At 39.8% G+C, this 20,090-nt stretch overlaps 2 protein-coding genes across 2 annotated transcripts; both read left to right on the top strand.

Moving 5' to 3' along the window:
• The first annotated feature begins 1,015 nt into the window (after positions 1–1,015).
• On the top strand, positions 1,016–3,189 carry LOC139467403 (uncharacterized). The gene is made up of 2 exons (XM_071248960.1): positions 1,016–1,098; positions 2,585–3,189. The coding sequence occupies exons 1-2, from the start codon at positions 1,057–1,059 to the stop codon at positions 3,053–3,055; spliced, it is 513 nt and encodes a 170-aa protein (XP_071105061.1). The 5' UTR covers positions 1,016–1,056; the 3' UTR covers positions 3,056–3,189.
• A 5,678-nt stretch (positions 3,190–8,867) lies between these two features.
• Positions 8,868–10,359, top strand: LOC139467398 (uncharacterized). The gene is made up of 2 exons (XM_071248947.1): positions 8,868–8,945; positions 9,883–10,359. Exons 1-2 carry the CDS (start codon positions 8,889–8,891, stop codon positions 10,357–10,359), a joined length of 534 nt encoding a protein of 177 aa, XP_071105048.1. The 5' UTR covers positions 8,868–8,888.
• The last annotated feature ends 9,731 nt before the right edge of the window (positions 10,360–20,090 follow it).

The raw sequence follows: 20,090 nt of genomic DNA, 5'->3' as shown, positions 1-20,090 counted from the left end.
TTTCCTCCCACATTAAGCTGACACGCCGTGATATAACTGGAATAATGTTAAAAGCGGCGTTAAACCCAACTCACTCACTCACTCACTCTTATTTTTAAAAAATATATAAATTTCACAATTGAAATACCAGAAAAACGCGTACCAGATAAGCATTTCATGGCATCCTGAATTCTTGACAAGGCTCCGCACCCGACATAGACCAGTGTTTTTTCACACTCCCCTCTACCTGGCCCCAGCAGCTACTGGAATATACGCCTGCACCTAGACTAACATTTAGTCCCAGAAACAAAGTTATCTTATTTAAAAAAATATATACACATGTCTACAAAACACAAAATAAAACCCACATTGTACCCTAAACCATGCTTAATTTCAGAGCTCATTCTAGACTCGAGATGGATTTAGTTTTAATTTGTTTTCTAGGGCTGGGAGACTGCATCACCAACCTTCAATTAGGCTGAACGATACACAGGAAGACAATATAACAGACTAGGATAGTGTACCTGTATGTGACCTGATCAAAACTTGCTTGGGGAGTAGAATAGGTCTTCAGCAACCCATACTTGCCGTAAAAACCGACTATGCTTGTGGTAAGAGGCTACTAACGGGATCGGGTGGTCAGGCTCGCGGACTTGGTTGATGCATGTCACCGTATCCCAATTGCGTGGATCGATGTTCATGATGTCGATCACTAGATTGTCTGGTCAAGACTCGATTATTTACAGACCGCCGTCATATAGCTGGAATATTGCTGAGTGCGGCGTTAAAACCCAAAAAAAAAAACCAGAACTTGCTTTGGCTCTAGCTTTGCGGGAGCCCACAGCGACCTCGCCTCTTGAAGGGGACACCAGCCTCTCCTGCCACGGCCGTGTCCTAATAACATATAATTCAACATGAGGAAAAACTTAAATCAGGTCACTTTGCCCGGGGGCGATATTGAGGAAAAGTGTTTAGGAGGAAAACATTTTGTAGTCAAACACAAAGCATGACACATTTAAGCGCATTTTAGCATTTACCGCGACAGAGTGTAATCAGAGAAACTTGCGACGGAACGCTATGGACGGCATCATCGTGATAGCGTGCTATTTCTCTATAATCGTAAGTATATCTTTGTGTGTTTACGTCTACATGTACACTAAATTTTCACACATTATCCCTTTCAGCAAATTATATTTGCTGACAAGTTTGAACGCACATAAAGGATACCGTATAGGTGAACCTCCAACAAGGATGTCGGGTTAAAACTGTTCCAAAAATCCCATGGCAGTTGTAAGAGACATTGATGGATCGGAGTTGAGGCGTATGACTTGGTTGATTGTATGTCACCATCCCTCGACGGCGCGCATCGTTGCTCATAATATCCATCACTGGGCCAGACTCGATTATGTAAAGTCCGCCGTCATATATCTGGACTATTGCTGAGACTAGACTGAGCTCCAGGACATTTTGTTCAATCTTTTCGAAAACAATTTTCTTTTTCTTTTAACTACAATTCTATTACGTATATCCATTTAACAGTTGGTAAATACTCCCATACACGCAAACACTGTCTCCATAGGGCACAAATTCTTTTACGTACACACGTCTAGCCCTAACCTGAAAATGGACACAAGATCCATAGCAACGCCCCCCCCCCCCCCCTTCAAATATACATCAACAAGCCATAGAGATACTACAGATATAGTATTGATACATTATAGTTTAAATAGTATGGTACATTTAGGTAATTGTATTGATAACGGAGAAATGATCAACTGAACCGTGGCGAAACAACTGATCATGCCAATCAGTTACTGGGAGGATATAATGTAAGCTTCCTGTTATGTGGAAACGGGGATTTCATCATTTTGGTCCTGTTATTGGCGTTTGACCAACAGCGATTTGAATCCATGTACATTTGTAAATTACTTTTTAATAATTAACACACTTGTTTACGAGATATATATAGATAAGTGAATTTGGGGATGGTTTAGGTCCGTCGCCCACCCGTCTATAGTAAAGGTTCATGTTCCAAGCAATGCCGTCCTTTAAATGTGAATTTTTGAAATGGCCGCCATTGCAATGTTGAAATCTTCATCATGATATCCCACCTAGTCATTATGTAGTCATACATCATTTGACACTTTGATATACAGCGAGTGTTCTATCTCTACTTGAATTAGGGGCGGTCGGGTCGCCTAGTGGTTAAAGCGTTCGCTCGTCACACCGATGACCCGGGTTCGATTCCCGCCAGGGGTACAATGTGTGAAGCCTATTATTGCTGGAATATTGCTAAAAGCGGCGTACAACCATACTCACTCACCCACTCACGATTTGTATTATGTAGAAACATAATAGGTTTTAAATAATACAAGTGCTGACCCTTTATGACATTTAGAATCTTTAAATACTTTCTGCTCATTTAAACAACAATCATTTAAACCATTGAGGTGAGGGACATATGTCTTATTTGAAATCAGGCATTTCAGAAACATTTTACCCTTGTATGGTGACATGGGTGAGTCACTGGTCAAACCAACACAGTCACTGTCATATACTGGCGTCCTGGGAATATATATTGAATCCTAAGTTCTCTGTATTGCAGATGCTTCCTGGAGTCCATTGCGCCAACCGACACAGGCCGGTGATGTGTGACAAGACGGACTCGGACAAACGCGACGAAAGCATGTTAATGGTGGCAGCGTTACTTCCGGACAAGATGATGACCACATATCCCCATGCCCGGACCAGTGGAGTGAGAACCTTCTTCTCGCGATTGTCCAACTCGGAATGTCCGACACGTCTGCCAAAGTCGTCTGTCCTGTGTCCCCACTACGTCGTGCTCAACTTCGACCGCAACAGGATCCCAAATGTTATCTATGAGGCCAGGTGCAAATGTAGTAAATGTTTGGAAATGCAAACAAAGGAGTGCCGACCCGTGTACTTCTTAAGATCTGTCCTCCAGCGCAAAACCAGCAGGTCATGTTTCGAAAGGAAAGTCATAGCCATCAGCTTGGGCTGTCAGTGCCATACTATGGAGAGGATGAACATACATGGAGATCCAGTCCATCGCTGAAGGGGATTATATTGAAATACGGATTTAACGAACTCGTATGGACTTAAGTTGTAGTTCGACACATCAGTAGATCGTGATATCATGTGTTCGCAAGATCAATAATTCCTTTGTCAATATTTTGTAATATCAGTTTGTAATTTAGGAAATTCCAAATAAACAATTATTGAACTTTCAATCTCTGTCACTTTGTCACTCACGCATTGAACATTATTTTCAAATGAATCACGGCCTGTCAGCTGAATGTGAGAGGAAAGCCCCAAGCCCCACTTTGCTAAAACCCACGAGAAGGGGTATGGTGGGGGTTGGGGTGGAGGAGGTGTTAAGATGTTCCGGACCCCTCCCTTTTGAAAACCAGATGTAGTACATAACCCTCTCTCTCTCCTACACTGGGAGGATTTTGTTAATTTTGGTTTTGGACCCCTCCCTTTTAGATATGCTGGAAGCGCCCTTGCTCCCCCGTAATGTAAGTTATGTATTGCTGAAAGAAGTGCACACCGTACACCCATCACGACATTGAATATGAAACACCAGCGTCCCATAATTATCCGTCTCGATTATATGGCTCAACAGAGTCCATACTACTCAAAAATACTATGACAGATTAGCCAAAGTAATATGAAATAAGCTGGTGATTTTTACTTCTTTTGAGTAGTATATTAAGATATGCTCCTCTCCTAATATGTCGTGAAACATGCATGCACACGTAGTCACGGATGCTATTTCAAGCCGACATTAGAAAGCATGACAGGAAAATGTACATCCGGTAAATTAGGATGTTGCTAATCATACCTGATTCTATGAATGTATAGTCGTACACATGTTTTTTCCTAGTTCTTTAATTAAATTTTGATTATCTTTCAGGATCGTGAGTTTCACTATCGAGACGTTTTCTATTTACACGGCAGTTTTTATACCACCTGCGTCAAACGTAAAACGTCCATATATTCTACTCAAATTTTATCATTAAATTTTTCGGGTTTTTTGTTTATTCTATTTTATAAAATGGCATGATATATTGTCTTTACGTAATATCTACATCCGTGTTTTTGCTCCAAAGATAGATGATGACACTACTGACAGGAAATATGGACATATTCTTATCAACCAGTTTCGGCTTTACACTCCGCTGTAAACGCATGTATGATGTGAATGGACCCGAAATGGCAAACAGTCTCTACTGATTTCTGTCAAATGTTAAACTATTTACACCTTGAAATGCTATTTACATAACGACATCGTAAATACAGCCTGGATCAATGATCCTCTTTTGTCGGGATGTTTTTGTTAGAATGTCAAACAATGTACTAGTGTTTACGTCCACTGCTTATCTCACTACGGTTTAACCATTGCAGTGGTATTACATGTCTCTTCAAGCAAAGTTTCATTTTGAGTGAGTGAGTATGGTTTTATGCCGCTTTTAGCAATTTTCCGGCATTATCACGGCGGGGTACACCAGAAATGGGCTTCACACATTGAACCCATGTCGGGAATCGAACCCGGGTCTTCGGCGTGACGAGCGAACGCCTTAACCACTAGGCTACCAGACCGCCCTTTCATTTTGAAAAGAAACAAAAGCTTGAGGCCTGTTTTACGTACATATTTCGTAACTTAAGTTTGTCAGAAACACTCGTGAAAGTAATACGTATATGTTTTGTAATATTTAAAGGGGGACATTGGCAAAGAATGATATTAAATGTCTAAAAAATATTTATTCATATCAATTAGTTGTAAAATATCTGTCGTACCCAATTGCCCCTTGATTTTGTGAGCCAGGACCCCATACACACAAACTTTTTACACACTGGTGTCTCACAATATATATGTCCATACATCCAAGGTTTGGCATATTGGTGTCATGCATGATATATCTTCATACACTCTACTTTGTCAAATTGATGACATAAGGCTATATTCACTACACAACCTAGCTTTGTTGTATTGATGTCAAACATGCTATAATCACCGTCAACCATAGCTTTGTCATATTGATGTCATACAGGCTTTATATTCCATACATGTAGCTTTGCCATATTGGTGTCAAATATGCTAAATTCATCAAACACTATAGTTTTGTCATATTGATGTCAAACAGGCTGTTTTCTCAATACATCTACGCTTTATCATATTGATGTCAACAAGCTTTCTTCTGCATACATCCTACCTTTGATGTCAAACCGGTTTTCTGCTCCATACATCCAGGCTTTGTCATATTGATGTCAACAGGTTGTATTCTCAATACATCCTAGCTTTGTTATATTGATGTCAACAGGTTGTATTCTCAATACATCCTAGCTTTGTTATATTGATGTCAACAGGCTGTATTCTCAATACATCCTATCTTTGTCATATTGATGTCATACAGGTTACATTCTCAATACACCCTAGATCTGTCACATTGATGTCAACAGGCTATATTCTCAATACATCCTAGCTCTGACATATTGATGTGAACAAGCTATATTCTCAATACATCCTAGCTCTGACATACGGATGTCAACATGCTATATTCTCCAGACACCCTAGCGTGTTCATATTGCTTTCACACAGGCTTTATTCACTAGTCATACCCTTAGCTTAGTGATATTGATGTCATAAGGTAATCTGTCATACATACATACAAACAAATACATCTAATACAGCCCATGCATCGCTATAATGTTTGGCAAGTCTATACTACTGCAGTATCTGAAAATTAGGAACGTTTCTAGGCTCCTTTTTATTATATTTTATAACTATGATTTAACAACTGTCTTTTTCTGTAGAGTATGTTCATTTCAGAGACTAGATGCTAGTCTAGTCATAAGGCTACATTCCCCGTACACCTAGCTACGTTATACTGATGTCAGTCTGTGGCGTGTAAGGCTATATTCCCCGTACACCTAGCTACGTTATACTGATGTCAGTCTGTGGCCTGTAAGGCTATATTCCCCGTACACCTAGCTACGTTATACTGATGTCAATCTGTGGCCTGTAAGGCTATATTCCCCGTACACCTAGCTACGTTATACTGATGTCAATCTGTGGCGTGTAAGGCTATATTCCCCGTATACCGAGCTACGTTATACTGATGTGAGTCTTTGGCCTGTAAGGCTATATTCGAAGCGAAGCCCATTTCTGGTGTCCCCTGCCGTGATATTGCTGGAATATTGGTAAAAGCGGCGTAAACCCAAACTCACTCACTGTGTAGATTCCTGTGGTCATGAAATGGAATCGTAACAACACATTGCTGAATTTCATTGGAAAGTCTTTTGACTTTTAATATATTATTAATCTAAAAGAGTGAGTGAGTATGGTTTAACGCCGCTTCTGGCAATATCACGGCGGGGGACACCGGAAATGGGCTTCATACATTATACCCATGTCGGGAATCGAAGACAACCAGCACACTCACCATCAATTACGTCATGAAATGTACATCTGGGATTACAAACCGCGTGTTGGTTTGTTTGTCGTCCAAGTTGCACACAGCAACACAATGTTCCACCCATATGACGGCTGCCTGTAGATAGCCGGAGTCTAAGGGACCGACCATTTGGTATTCTGAAGGGCCCAGACTTTGTATCGAGATAAACTATTTTTTTAGTTTCAGCTACAAAACAAACAAAAAAATATTTAAAACTATGAGCCTGAAGTTGTTTTTAAGAAATACACCATGCAACAGTGTAATTTTGGTGGCAGGCAAATTTATTTTTTTTCAGACTTTGGGGGAACAATTTATTTTAAAGGCGACATTTCGGTACAGACTGTCTTGCTTGACAACGGTATAAGTATCTATACCGAAACGTCGCCTTTACAGAAATTGAAGAATTTATTATTCATAAATTGTGTCTACTTTGTCATCCGTCAACTTCTAAGTAATGCCTATCAAACATTTCAATATTTTTTTCGAAAAAATTCCATGATATACCAAAGCATCCAGAACATACAACATAATATCCTGTTTTTCTAAGGATTCATCACATCTTTTATTAGATATGAATATGACTATCTATATTTCATATATTCTTCCTTATCTACCCATACGAGCAATAGCTGGAGGAAAATGAGTGGACCATGCACTTCCTTCTAAGAGGACAAAAGTGAAACATCAGTGATATGACATATATCCATCTACATAGAAAATATAGGTTGATGAGATGTCTATAGAAAACATAAAACGTCAACGTCATAGAATCTCCAGTCTCGATTATCCGAAGAAACCGATTCCAATGGGCGAAAAGGCAAAATAGCGGTGAAAATTATGAGAATGGATCACGGAAAATCAGTGATGATACCAGGTGTTCGCGTACAAAGGGTAAACATGTCCTGCGCTACTGGTAGGAAGAAAGTAATTTCTCTGTCCAAAATTGCAAAAGAAGTTTCTTACCATGGAAATTAAACGAAAGTCATTAATATCTGAATAAAAATAGTGATTTAAGTAAAGAATTGTGGTGAAATGCAATAATTGTTATTATGAAGCAGATGACAATAACGCCACTTCTCTTCCGTAAGTCCATAAAATACAGAAAGCAGAAAACTTATTATTAAGTTATTTGCATGTATATCCACCAAGAACAGAACCTAATGATGTAAGACTTGATAACATGCCTTGTTCTGTGTGTTAGACGAATTCTGAGTGTTGTAATGCGTTATATGCTTGTTCAGCCTAACCAAACATAAACAATCGTGTATGTATAAGCCCTCTAATAATAAATAAACATCTTGACTGTGTGGATTTTTTATGAACTTCACCCCAGCCTTATATTAAATTTGTTTGAGTTAGTTTAAAAATAAACTGCCTATCGAGAATATTCCTTGAAACGACATACACAAACTAGTCATTTCACATTAATAGGGGGCACGGTGGCCCAGTCGTCTAAGGCGCCGCGATTCGCTGTGCAGAGTTGCTTCCCTTGGACACACCAGAAACCTATGATTGTGGGTTCGAATCCCGGTTCGCCCCTATTATGTTTCTAGGTTTGTCAGCACCATACCCGTGCTCGTGCACGACTGAGACCTGCATCACTTCGGGCTTTCCTCCCACATTAAGCTGACACGCCGTGACATAACTGGAATACTGTTAAAAGCGGCGTTAAACCCAACTCACTTACTCACTCATATTATTAAACTTGCTTTGAAGCATACCATTCCTGTGAACCTACTCATAGGGCTACTCAATTGCAACCATCCCACCCACAACCCAGGTCAGAATTCATTAACGCCCCTCACACACGCAACCAAACCACATACTGACGTACGACATTCGCGGTGGGTAGATGCGTGATTGTTTGTATTGAAAGAGCCGGATTTAAAATACCACCTCGCTCGCTGTGAATGATCTGGAATTTACATAATTTTAAATTGATGCACGCATTCTAACGATTACTGTCTCATCTTACCGATATCATCAATTGCAATTTCCTACAAATCTTCAATATTGTTGCTGGCGGGAATGTGATCGTTTTATCACGGTTACTGACAGTCAATGATAAATCAACATGTCGGCATACACACATCTCCACGTCGTGTCGGGGGTAGATGGGGATTCCCCGTCACGAAACGGCTGCATCTAAATATAGCACCCAAGGAAGATCGGACGATGTAACCAATCAAATTGCAGATAGTGACCACGCGCAGCGTCCAGGGATTTCGCGGCCTGCTCAGACATACATTCAAAATGTATAATATCAGAGTAGGAAGTTTGACGTAATAATTATTATTATCAATGGAAGTTTTGTCTGTCAACTGTTGACAGGAATGACCCCTGTTCCGTGTTCTGGTGTATATATTAAGCTTATGGCACATTCTTACTTCATTTCTGACATAGCTTCCAACTCATCATTTTGGTCCGAGAATGTGTCGCCAGGTTGGATACACGGTGCTCATGTTGGCGACTTTCTGCTTCTATATGGTAAATATCTATGAGCTTTACAATCATCTGAACCTTTTCATAAGGTCGGGTTCATACAATTGGTACTTTTGTGACTGGAAAAAATTGAAGCAATTTTTGTATTTCTGTTTCTGGTAATGATACAAGAACGTGATTAATGTGTACTAGTAAAAGAAGTTAAAGAACACCCGATTCTTTCCTTTAACCATAGTCAATCTGTCATGCCATGCATTTTAAAGAACGGGTGCAACAGGTCGTTTGGTATATTCGATTCAGTGTTAAGATGCGTATACATTCTTGATAGGGAAAGAAAATATCAATATTGATAACGATAACAAAATAATTATGAGGCTATAAAGTAATCATTTTCTGTGTAGACGATATGAGTATTGATGATTTTGCCATATTGACAGTATGTCAAACTGACGATAAGGTTGAGGATAACGTTGACTGTATGGTAGAAAGTACTGCCGCAATACTGTCGGTATGACTGTACGCATAATAAGTACTGCAGTTGATACTCACACAACTGTCGGTATGACTGTACGCATATTAAGTACTGCAGTTGATACTCACACAACTGTCGGTATGACTGTACGCATATTAAGTACTGCAGTTGATACTCACACAACTGTCGATATGACTGTACGCATATTAAGTACTGCAGATGATACTCACACAACTGTCGGTATGTCTATATGGATACAGTATTTTAAAGAGGAATTAGCTTTGGAAAAACTGACAGTCTCAGGATTTTCTGATATTTAGGTAATAAATTTCACAGAGACGATGTACCAATCCACACTTAACAATAATTTCAACGTCTAGACCTAGAGTCCTTTCAGGAATTGTGGCATATATACGCAATGACTGCACGTAATATTGACAAAGCGTGCGGTATCACGAAGGGTGTTGTAGATGTAACAATATGAAAAGATTCACATCTTCTCTTTTCCAGCTGCTAACAGTCGGTGTCTGCAAAAGACAAAGTGGGCCAACAATATGCACAGATTCACCGGTCTTCACCATTGACGAAACCATGAACCTCCTACTCAAACCACCAAAAAACTCCACGCCATTTAGCAAAACCAAGACTGAGAAAACTACCTCTACCCAGGAAGACACAAGGTGTCCCGGCAACGGTTTCTCCGGAATCCCTCCGCTGAGCACCTGCCCGCACTACACCGTCTTGAACTATGACCATAACAGAATCCCGCAGCTGGTGTTCGAAGCAAAATGCAGCTGCAAAACCTGTCTCTCCGAGACGGGCAGTTCCAAGGGTCAATGCAAGCCTGTGTATTACTATAGGCATGTCCTTCAGAAAGACACTGAAAAGGCCAAAGAATGTTATTTTCGGAAAGTGAAAGCTTTCAGTGTCGGATGCCACTGTATTGGGTACAACGTGCAACCAGGCTCTCTGAGAACACGTGCATGATGTGGCGATGTACGTTGACATTCCTTGATGCCTTCGTCATGTGGTGACTTTAAATGGTGCTGAATTCCAACTGAACAATCATCTCCATAATTTTATTGACAATCAGTTCAAACCCTGTGTGTGTGTGTGTGTGTGTGTGTGTGTGTGTGTGTGTGTGTGTGTGTGTGTGAGAGAGAGAGCGCGTGCGTGTGTCTGTGTCTGTGTCTGTGTCTGTGTCTGTGTGTGGTGATATTATTTGGTATTCTGATACTAGTCTTGGATGGCAATTTTGCAATATCGAAACTCGTGTCCCAGGTGTCGAATTGTAACACATCTTTGTCATCAGTACGACACTGCCTAAGTTATGTATTGTGTTAGGACTCTTGTCTCAACAGCCAGTGTATATATTTTTGTTGTTATGTTATTACCACAGTGACACCACGTTAATCCGTAAGATTTCGGTTGGGAGCGCCAAGAGACATTTCTAAGTAACCAATTACTGTCTGGTTTAACGGGGCTCCACTAAGATACAGCAACGCGATGGCTCAATATCACAAAAGTATTTGGACCAAACCACAACCGCTCTTTTCAAATATTAACAATAGGTCGTTTCAGACTGATTTGCTGATTTGTGATAATGGGATTCCAATTTATTTATTCAAACCACAGTTAGACTTTGTAATTGCCACACTAAAAGTGGCAAATTATTCAGTACCAATTTGTAGAACGAAATTATTTATTTAACTCTGTATAATCGTTGGTAATGCTAAATTTAGGATTGTGCAGTTGTCTGGTGGATATAAAGTGACGTCAGAGTGAGTGAGTGAGTGGATGGACGGGTGTGTGGGTGGCTGTTTTCAAGTGAGCGTGAATGGTTTTACGCTGCCTTTCATATCACCTGGTGGAGTTTAAACACTGTCAGCCTTGACGCTATAGATGTGAACGCTGATTATATATTTATTGATTTCATGTTGTTTAGGGGCAGTTAGCCTTTGATCGTGAGTAGATTATGATATTATCAACGTGTTTGATGTTGGTAGTGATCTGTGTTAGCCTATTGGCGTGCTTGCCAAAATGGTACTTTTAAACTATGTATGTGATATTCACAAAACTGTTCAGAGAAACGTTTTTCTCGTGGTGTATGAATCTTTGTGTTCAAAATGTTGTTGCAATACTCAAGTGTATCATTGTTGTTAATAAAAATAGTTTAAAGTTTTCAAAATATTCATTCATTGTTGGATGTCAGAATTTCCCTATTAACCCGTTCATACAGCTAGCCTTTTCTACTGATATTAGTGAGTGAGTACACACGCTGTTTTTACCAATATCCCAGCAACATCTCAGCGGGGGACAGCAGACGTGGGCTTCACACAGAGCAGGGATGTGGGGCGTGACTAGACTTGGATAATTAATAGTTTAAATCATAATTTCTAGATTATGTAAATATAAGAACAAGTTGCTCCTATATGGGAGTGGAGTCCTTGTATTGTCCACATATCTAGACTTGCCTATTAGGAGGATTCATGGACCTTTCTTTCAGTACAGCCTTGGAGCAAGGCCATGGCGTGACGACTGGGCGCTTCCACGACTAGGCTACAGCTCTGCGCCTACCCTCCCCCTCCCCCTCCCCCTCACCCCACCCCCTTTTCACGTATACGAAGACTTCCTTCCCAGACTGAGTTAATTCCAAATCAAAAGGCTATCAAGTTACCTGAAGTTCCGGACAATGTAGACCCGTGAAGATCCGGGTTAGAATAGGTCTTCAGCAACCCATGTTTGCCGTAAAAGGCAACTATGCTTGTCGTAACGGGCGACTAACGGGATCGGGTGGTCAGACTCGCTGACTTGGCTGATGCATGTCATCTATCCCATGTTGCGTGGATCGATATTAATCATGATATTAATTACTGGATTGGCTGGTTCAGACTCTATTATTTACAGACCGCCGTCATATAGCTGGAATATTGCTGAGGTTGGCGTAAAACAAAACAAAAACAAACAAACAAACAAACAAACAAACAAACCGGACAAGGGAAGTGCTAATACGACGTCCTATAAAGTTACATCGTCTCAGATGACTGAGGTTTCACTGAATGTCACTATCAGTAAACACAGACGAGATGTAACCTCAATGCTTATGAAGGTGAGGTGAAATAGGGTTGATCGTGTGTTTAAAAAAATCGCGCTTAAAGCACTAAATGCACGCGTGTGTGACTGCATGTAGTGGTTCGGACGTGTGCCATTGTGTCAGCCCACTGAGATAACATGCGTCATCTTAACATGGATACTTCAGTAAACAGCTTATAGTGGAGCGACAGGGACCGTACAGCTGGTTTGAGAGTGACGCTGTCGCCCGTACTAGGATCGTGTGTTTCGCTGTCAGCGGTGTATTTGCGTGAATATCCTGCCTGCAAAAACCTGTAAAAAGATATTGTGTTCGTCTCTAGCGCAACTGTTCACAAATGCGTCTGAGCGCCGGCAACTCCTCTGTGTTGTGTTGAAGACTACATAATTTTACACACGAATAAAGATGCGTTTCTGAAAGACATATGAATATGAACACCCATATTGCTCTGTAACATGGTCACAGAACATGGGACCGCCTCCGTGGTTTAGTGGTAGAGCGTCCGCCCAGAGAGTGGAAGGTCCGGGGTTCGATCCCCGGCCGCGTCATACCAAAAGACGTTAAAAGATGGTACTTGTTGTTACCCTGTCTGGCGCTCGGCATATAGGGGCTAAAACAAGGACTGGTCGGCTCGGAGTCAGTATACTGTGTGTGAGTGGGGTATTCATGTTAAACTGCGGCATGGTATCTCTGTGTGCTAGCACTATAAATCGGCATCAGTCCGGACTAGTACAAGCAGCCACACACACACACGTGCATGCACGTCGCTATAATCTTGGACACGACGTTAAACCCCATTTCACCTCACCACATCTCACAGAACATGTTTTTTCAGACTTCTTGTTGTTTGTTCTCCGTGTAGAACAAATCGACATTTATTATGTATCTTACTATCACCGAAGCTTTGGTCACTTTTCATCCCCATACCATTGACGTGATGCATCCTTCGTATTCCCGGACCTCAAACACACGTCACGGTCTCCTGGAAAACCCACTACCAACACAGGAGGAATGTGGAACTTCGAGTATCATATTTCTTATTTAAGAATGTTCATCATTTTAACCCTCTGTGTATATCCGGGTAAGCGGGTATAAATTTAGTTTTATACCTCTTCAAGTAGTCGTGTCTACATTGTACTCGGTCAGTACCGTAGTGAATATTGTAATAGGGCCAGGGGCAAGTCTTGATGACGGTGCTCAAAACTAGTTGCCGAGGTCTTATTTCTACAAACAGATTTCATCTACCAAATGGATTATCACTCATTTTCTCTTAAGAACATGTCATATTTTCTGGGTTCCATCTGTATAGAAATTGTCTTCACCTTTTGTTCAATCAAGGAAATGTTTGCGAGCAAAGTTTGTTGACCGACGTTTTATTGATTGTGGTTAAACAATAACGTTTAACTGAATATATACGGTAAATACATGACGCGCGTTGTTTAGGCACAGTATTCCCTCTGCTGGTTTTCAATGACAGACACGATCTAAGGAACGCACATAACTTCCTAGCGGCATTGTAAACTTATGTAGGACAACCCTCAGCTTCCTTGTAAGGTCTTGACACCTTTTCACTCTTCACCCAACCTGTCAAGCTCGAGGTTTTTTCACGATCTGCAGTGTAGGCTCACACATCCTTGTCGCTGGTTGGTTGCACTGAACAAGAAGCAAGTCTCTCCTGGAATCTCATTAGCTGAATAGTATTTCATCTTAAGCTAGGAAGAGATAGCAGAGTAGACGGTTCACTGTTTACCTTTTATTTAACTACGTAAGCATCCAGGCGCTTTTTGTAGAATTCATATATCAGATATTAAAATTAATATTCCCTCTTTATCTATTGTTTATTTTGCCATCCAATCTCAATTCCACATTGCTACAGCTTATATACGTCACATACAATGTGTAAAATGACTAAAATTTTCAAATAGGCAATTTACAAAACGCCAAAATATTTTACATTTTTACAAGTATTTTTTCATTTATTATACTATGATAACGAATTCCAAACATTTTATGATATTTAGTCTTTGGTGATGTTTTAAGCCCATTTCAACTTTTCATTAACTTTTAGTCAATAATTGTAAAATAATTGTAAAATGACTGAAATATTGTGAAAATTTCAATTTTACACATTGACTGTAACATATAGCAGTATCTCCTTTTTCGGTGTTTAAATAATATGATTTCAAAGTCAGGGCTAGTCTGTCTTACAGACCCTGATACACTTATATCAACTACAGCCCATGCAAGTCTATAATGTTTGGCAAGTCTAGATTACTGCAGTATCAGGAAGAGAATCACTGGGCTCTCTTTTTATTAGATTTTTATTAAGATAACTGAACAAATGTTTTTTTCTGTATGATATGTTCATTTCAGAGACTATATGTTAGTCTAAGTCAGGGCCATCGAGTAACTATGGGTTTTTGCCTCTTTTAAAACAAAATTACAGCACTATCGCGTCACAGTTAACCCGATTCAATGGCGTGGCGTGCGATAACTTGCGCAGTAGGCTCCATCACAACAAAGTCGGCGAGGGCCTAGTTGCCAGCACAGTGTCTCTAAGTCGTGCCTGTGGGTACCAATCGTCCTGGTTGTGATCTTTGGTTTGTCAGTCGTCTCCAAGTGCCCGAACTGCACCACTTCGGACTTGCCTTCCACAGCTTGCTGGTTTTTGACATTACAGGTGCGAGTGTTCCACGGGATTGAATGATTTACTGGGTGAACCTCTCGTTCTACAGAAGAACTGATATTCCTGTATCCAGGGAGATAACTGATTGTACATATCTGAAAAACATATTTGAGATAACTGGTATCAAACGTGTGAGATCGAATTCGACGTCCGTGATTGGTTATGCAATGTTCAAATTATGACGGACTATTTTCCTGATTGTAAATCATTGATAAGTTACTCGTGGTTCGGTCGAATTCACCTATCACTGTGTCGAATCTCTATCGTGTTAGAGTGTTAATAAACCTTCTTTGGTCTTTTTCTAGTTTGCACTATCATCATAGACTTGTTAGTCTTCGGACATGGCGGAAACTTTTATTGTGGAGGTCACACTAGGTATGGGTAGTAAGCAGTAGGCCCGATGATGTCACAAATGACCGTTGTGTTATGTATTACTGCGCCACAGCGATCGTAAGAATAGACTAAATATGCATCAATTCGATGCTAAAATTATATGATTTTTTGGGTGTGTAAGAAACAGATTGCTACTCTCGTGCCTGTCAGATACCATGTATGTTACAACTCTAACTCGCTTTCGCTCTTTGGATATGTTTTCAAACAACTCGTATATTATAAGGGTAACGCTATTTTTCAGGGCATTATCATTTGTAGAAGCCCGAGGTTTTCCATTAAAAAGACCGAGGGCTTCTGCATATGATAATGCCCTGAAAAAGAGCGTTACCGTTATTATAGCTAAAATGGATGGAATTTGTTATCAAATAAAAAGAAACAACAACATCGGTTTTGAAACATTTACTGCAATCAACACGAATGTCACTGACCACATTTTAAAAATATGGAAACATCATAGAACAAACTCGATGACGTCACTATAATACGTGACGTCATTTTCTCTACCCTATGACGTCACCTAACAACGGACTTGATAATGGCCCGTCGTCAAGCAATATGAGGCATTATCAAGTTACAGTGGCCCGCTCATTTCTGATAACGTGCGGGCGGTTTAATGATAATTCTATCCATTTTAGCTATGATATAAGGGTAACGCTATTTTTCAGGGCATTATCTTTTGAAGAAGCCCGAGGTCCTCCATTAACTGACCGAGGGCTTCTGCAAATGATAATGCCCTGAAAAATAGCGTTACCGTTATTATAGCTAAAATGGATGGAATTTGTTATCAAATATAAAGAAACAACAATGTCGATTTTGAAACATTTACTGCAATCAACACGAATGTCACTGGCCCACTTTCACAAATATGGAAACGTCATAGAACAAACCAGATGACGTCACTATTAAACGTTACGTCACATATCCCTATCCTATGACGTTACCTAACAAGGGGCGTAATAATGGCCCCTCGTCAAGTAATATGAGGGCATTATCAAGTTACAGTGGCCCGCTCATTTCTGATAACATGCGGGCGTTTTTATGATAATTCTATCCATTTTAGCTATAATAAATGGTAACTGACAGAGTTTCTTTTGATATAAAATATATCGAGTCAATTATAGTTTAACTTCGGGGCTTATGACGTCACAATGGTTTGCAAAGCATTGTGCTGCAATTTCACTGTAGCGATATCTCCTTTATGAATCACTATCAAACAATGATGAAACCGGGTGGTAGCGAAAAGGTGAGCGTATACTGCGCTTCTGCTTGGCACTCGTTACAAACACACGCAAGGGCACGTTTTGGATGATAAATGCTTCAGCTTGATATCAGTGACGAGTATAACCCAAGGTACCTTTTTAATACATATTGTATTCAATTTACATATTCCGCCTAAACGACCTGGGCCCACTTGCACAAAGCGATCTTAGCGCTAAGATGATCGTAACTCCCATACTTTAGCATAGGCTTACAATAGTCTTAGCGCTAAGATTGCTTTGTGCAAGTGGGCCCTGTTCCATTGATGCATATAAACAAACATAGCAACGTGCAACCAGTGAACGTTTTCCCTTTATGAAGAGTATTGTATGATCCTAATAATCAGCGTTGCATCGGCAAAATCTCAGTCACTGTGATATCAACATGAACAATTTATAAAATAAATAAATATAAACATCATACATAAAACCAACCAGAAAATTGAACAGGCACAGATGTTGCATACATCCAATTATGCAGATCTACGTATAGAGACCACATTCATGTCGTAGTACATTGATTACATTTGTTGAGTATAGTCACGAATATAAACGGGCTTGTTTTCACCAAAATCATGTAACCGTTGTACTCCAATCGCCCTTGTATCAGAAGCTTGTATATATCAATATCATGTAACCGTTGTACTCCATTCGCCCTTGTATTAGAGGCTTGTATATATCAATATCATGTAACCGTTGTACTCCATTCGCCCTTGTATTAGAGTCTTGTATTTATCAATATCATGTAACCGTTGTACTCCATTCGCCCTTGTATTAGAGGCTTGTATATATCAATATCATGTAACCGTTGTACTCCATTCGCCCTTGTATTAGAGGCTTGTATATATCAATATCATATAACCATTGTACTCCATTCGCCATTGTTTTAAAGGCTTGCATATATCAATACCATGTAACCGCTGTACTTCATTCGCCATTGTATTAGAGGCTTGTATATATCAATATCATCTAACCATTGTACTCCATTCGCCATTGTATTAGAGGCTTGTATATATCAATATCATATAACCATTGTACTCCATTCGCCATTGTATTAGAGGCTTGTATATATCAATATCATGTAACCGTTGTACTCCATTCGCCATTGTATTAGAGGCTTGTATATATCAATATCATATAACCATTGTACTCCATTCGCCATTGTATTAGAGGCTTGTATATATCAAGACCATGTAACCGCTGTACTTCATTCGCCATTGTATTAGAGGCTTGTATATATCAATACCATGTAACCGCTGTTCTCCATTCGCCATTGTATTAGAGGCTTGTATATATCAATACCATGTGACCTTTGCACTCCATTCGCCATTGTATCAGAGGCTTGTATATATCAATATCATGTAACCGTTGTACTCCATTTGCCCTTGTATTAGAGTCTTGTATATATCAATACCATGTGACCGTTGTACTCCATTCGCCCTTGTATTAGAGTCTTGTATATATCAATATCATGTGACCGTTGTACTCCATTTGCCCTTGTATTAGAGTCTTGTATATATCAATATCATGTAACCGCTGTACTCCATTTGCCCTTGTATTAGAGTCTTGTATATATCAATATCATGTAACCGTTGTACTCCATTTGCCCTTGTATTAGAGTCTTGTATATATCAATACCATGTGACCGTTGTACTCCATTCGCCATTGTATCAGAGGCGTGTATATATCAATACCATGTGACCGTTTTAATCCATTCGCCCTTGTATTAGAGACTTGTATATATCAATATCATATAACCATTGTACTCCATTCGCCCATACACCAGAACCCTATTTGCGTATGGCCACCATAAACAAATACCCTTTATATTTGTTTTCCTTATCGTCATGTCAACATCCGGTCTATCTGACCCAGATTTGGTCATTTACAAGCCGCCGTGATTTAGCAGTAACTTTGCCACCTGTGGCGTAAAACAGGTACTCAAATTACCCTTGTACCAGCAGCCTGTATATACACGATCTGCATACCCTATATATGTTTGTATCGGTTTGTACGGGAAAGGATGTGTAGACACAAGGGCATTATGGTCTTACCTCATGTGTCAGATATCTTAACACTACAAATGCCACGGTTGAGTTTTCCAACTGGTCAATGTTTAAAATAGATTAGTCCTGATCATGTCACATTTGTCAGACACCTCGTGAGAATATAAGACATATAGTAAGTGTCACTGACTAAAACACGCTATTTTCTCTAATTTTTAAAATAAAACAATATATAACCCTAGTATATATGAGTAGGTCAATTATTTTACCCATGAACTTTTAACGTCTTTATGCTTATAGAGATTATTATTCGAGCATGTGTGTCATACTGATTTTACGAAACGAATGTCAGAAGTCTGTTATTTCCTGAGCGAGAGCGAGGGTAAAACATAGATTCTTACACGAGTTTCGTAAAATCAGTACATGTCACACAAGCGGGTGCAATGATTTCCTGATTACCCGTTATTGCTTAATCCTTTGAGCTCCCCTTAAGCCCACCGTCTAAGAAAACCATAATTCTACCATGAATTTGGAATTTACTCGATTCTGAATTGGTCAATCAGAGGCTATTAAATCACAATAAACCCCCTCTGATTGGAACAGCTGGTTTAACGGCCGCATCACCGCGGAAGCTAATATTCACAGAATAGTACCATTTTCAGTCATTGTCGGTAGGCATATCTAAATAATTATATCTACAATTACAGGTTACGAAATGCACAGATGCGGTTACTACAATATTCAAAGGATGTGTGGCAATACATTTCGTGCAGAAAAAACACGACAGAAATCAACAAAGGGAATGTATTTACGTTTTGGAGACAACAGATCTTGGAATTTTGGCGCTTTTCTATATACGACAGTGATGTCATATCTTTTGCGTCACAATGAGCGATATGACGTCATAATGGTGATGCGCGATGTAGAGCGAAAGCCTTGCAAAGCTTGCTTTTTTTTCTTTAGGGATGCCCACCTCATGTTAGCTTACCAAGTTGCCTTGCTTATATGCTTTCAATGCCTGTCTTATGTTCGAGTGAAGTATAACGGTGCAAACAAACTGCTTGAGTATATACAGCACCATATTTTGTTCGGTGATTCCGTAATTCAGATCGATAACTCACTCAAAACACTGAACTCAACCCATGCCGCTTCACTCAGTATATTTGCTAACACCAAAGAGTTCGCGTTTTATTTAGAATGGCTGCGCGTTCGGTTCCAAATTCAATTTAGCGGGGTTAAATCTACAGGTAACCTAGCTCTACATTGAAAACACAGTATGTTTATCT

This window comes from Haliotis cracherodii, unplaced genomic scaffold (assembly GCF_022045235.1).
Source record: "Haliotis cracherodii isolate W230 unplaced genomic scaffold, xgHalCrac1.p SCAF_1, whole genome shotgun sequence".
Taxonomy (NCBI): Eukaryota; Metazoa; Mollusca; class Gastropoda; order Lepetellida; family Haliotidae; genus Haliotis; species Haliotis cracherodii.
This window is presented reverse-complemented; position numbering and strand designations above follow the sequence as displayed.

What these genes read in the sequence shown, in the direction of transcription:
- LOC139467403 (XM_071248960.1), top strand. Translation starts at nt 1,057, where the DNA reads ATGGACGGCATCATCGTGATAGCGTGCTATTTCTCTATAATC. An exon ending in CGTGCTATTTCTCTATAATC is followed by an intron (nt 1,099 to 2,584) that starts GTAAGTATATCT and finishes TCTGTATTGCAG; the next exon opens with ATGCTTCCTGGAGTCCATTG.
- LOC139467398 (XM_071248947.1), top strand. Translation starts at nt 8,889, where the DNA reads ATGTGTCGCCAGGTTGGATACACGGTGCTCATGTTGGCGACTTTCTGC. An exon ending in CGACTTTCTGCTTCTATATG is followed by an intron (nt 8,946 to 9,882) that starts GTAAATATCTAT and finishes TCTCTTTTCCAG; the next exon opens with CTGCTAACAGTCGGTGTCTG.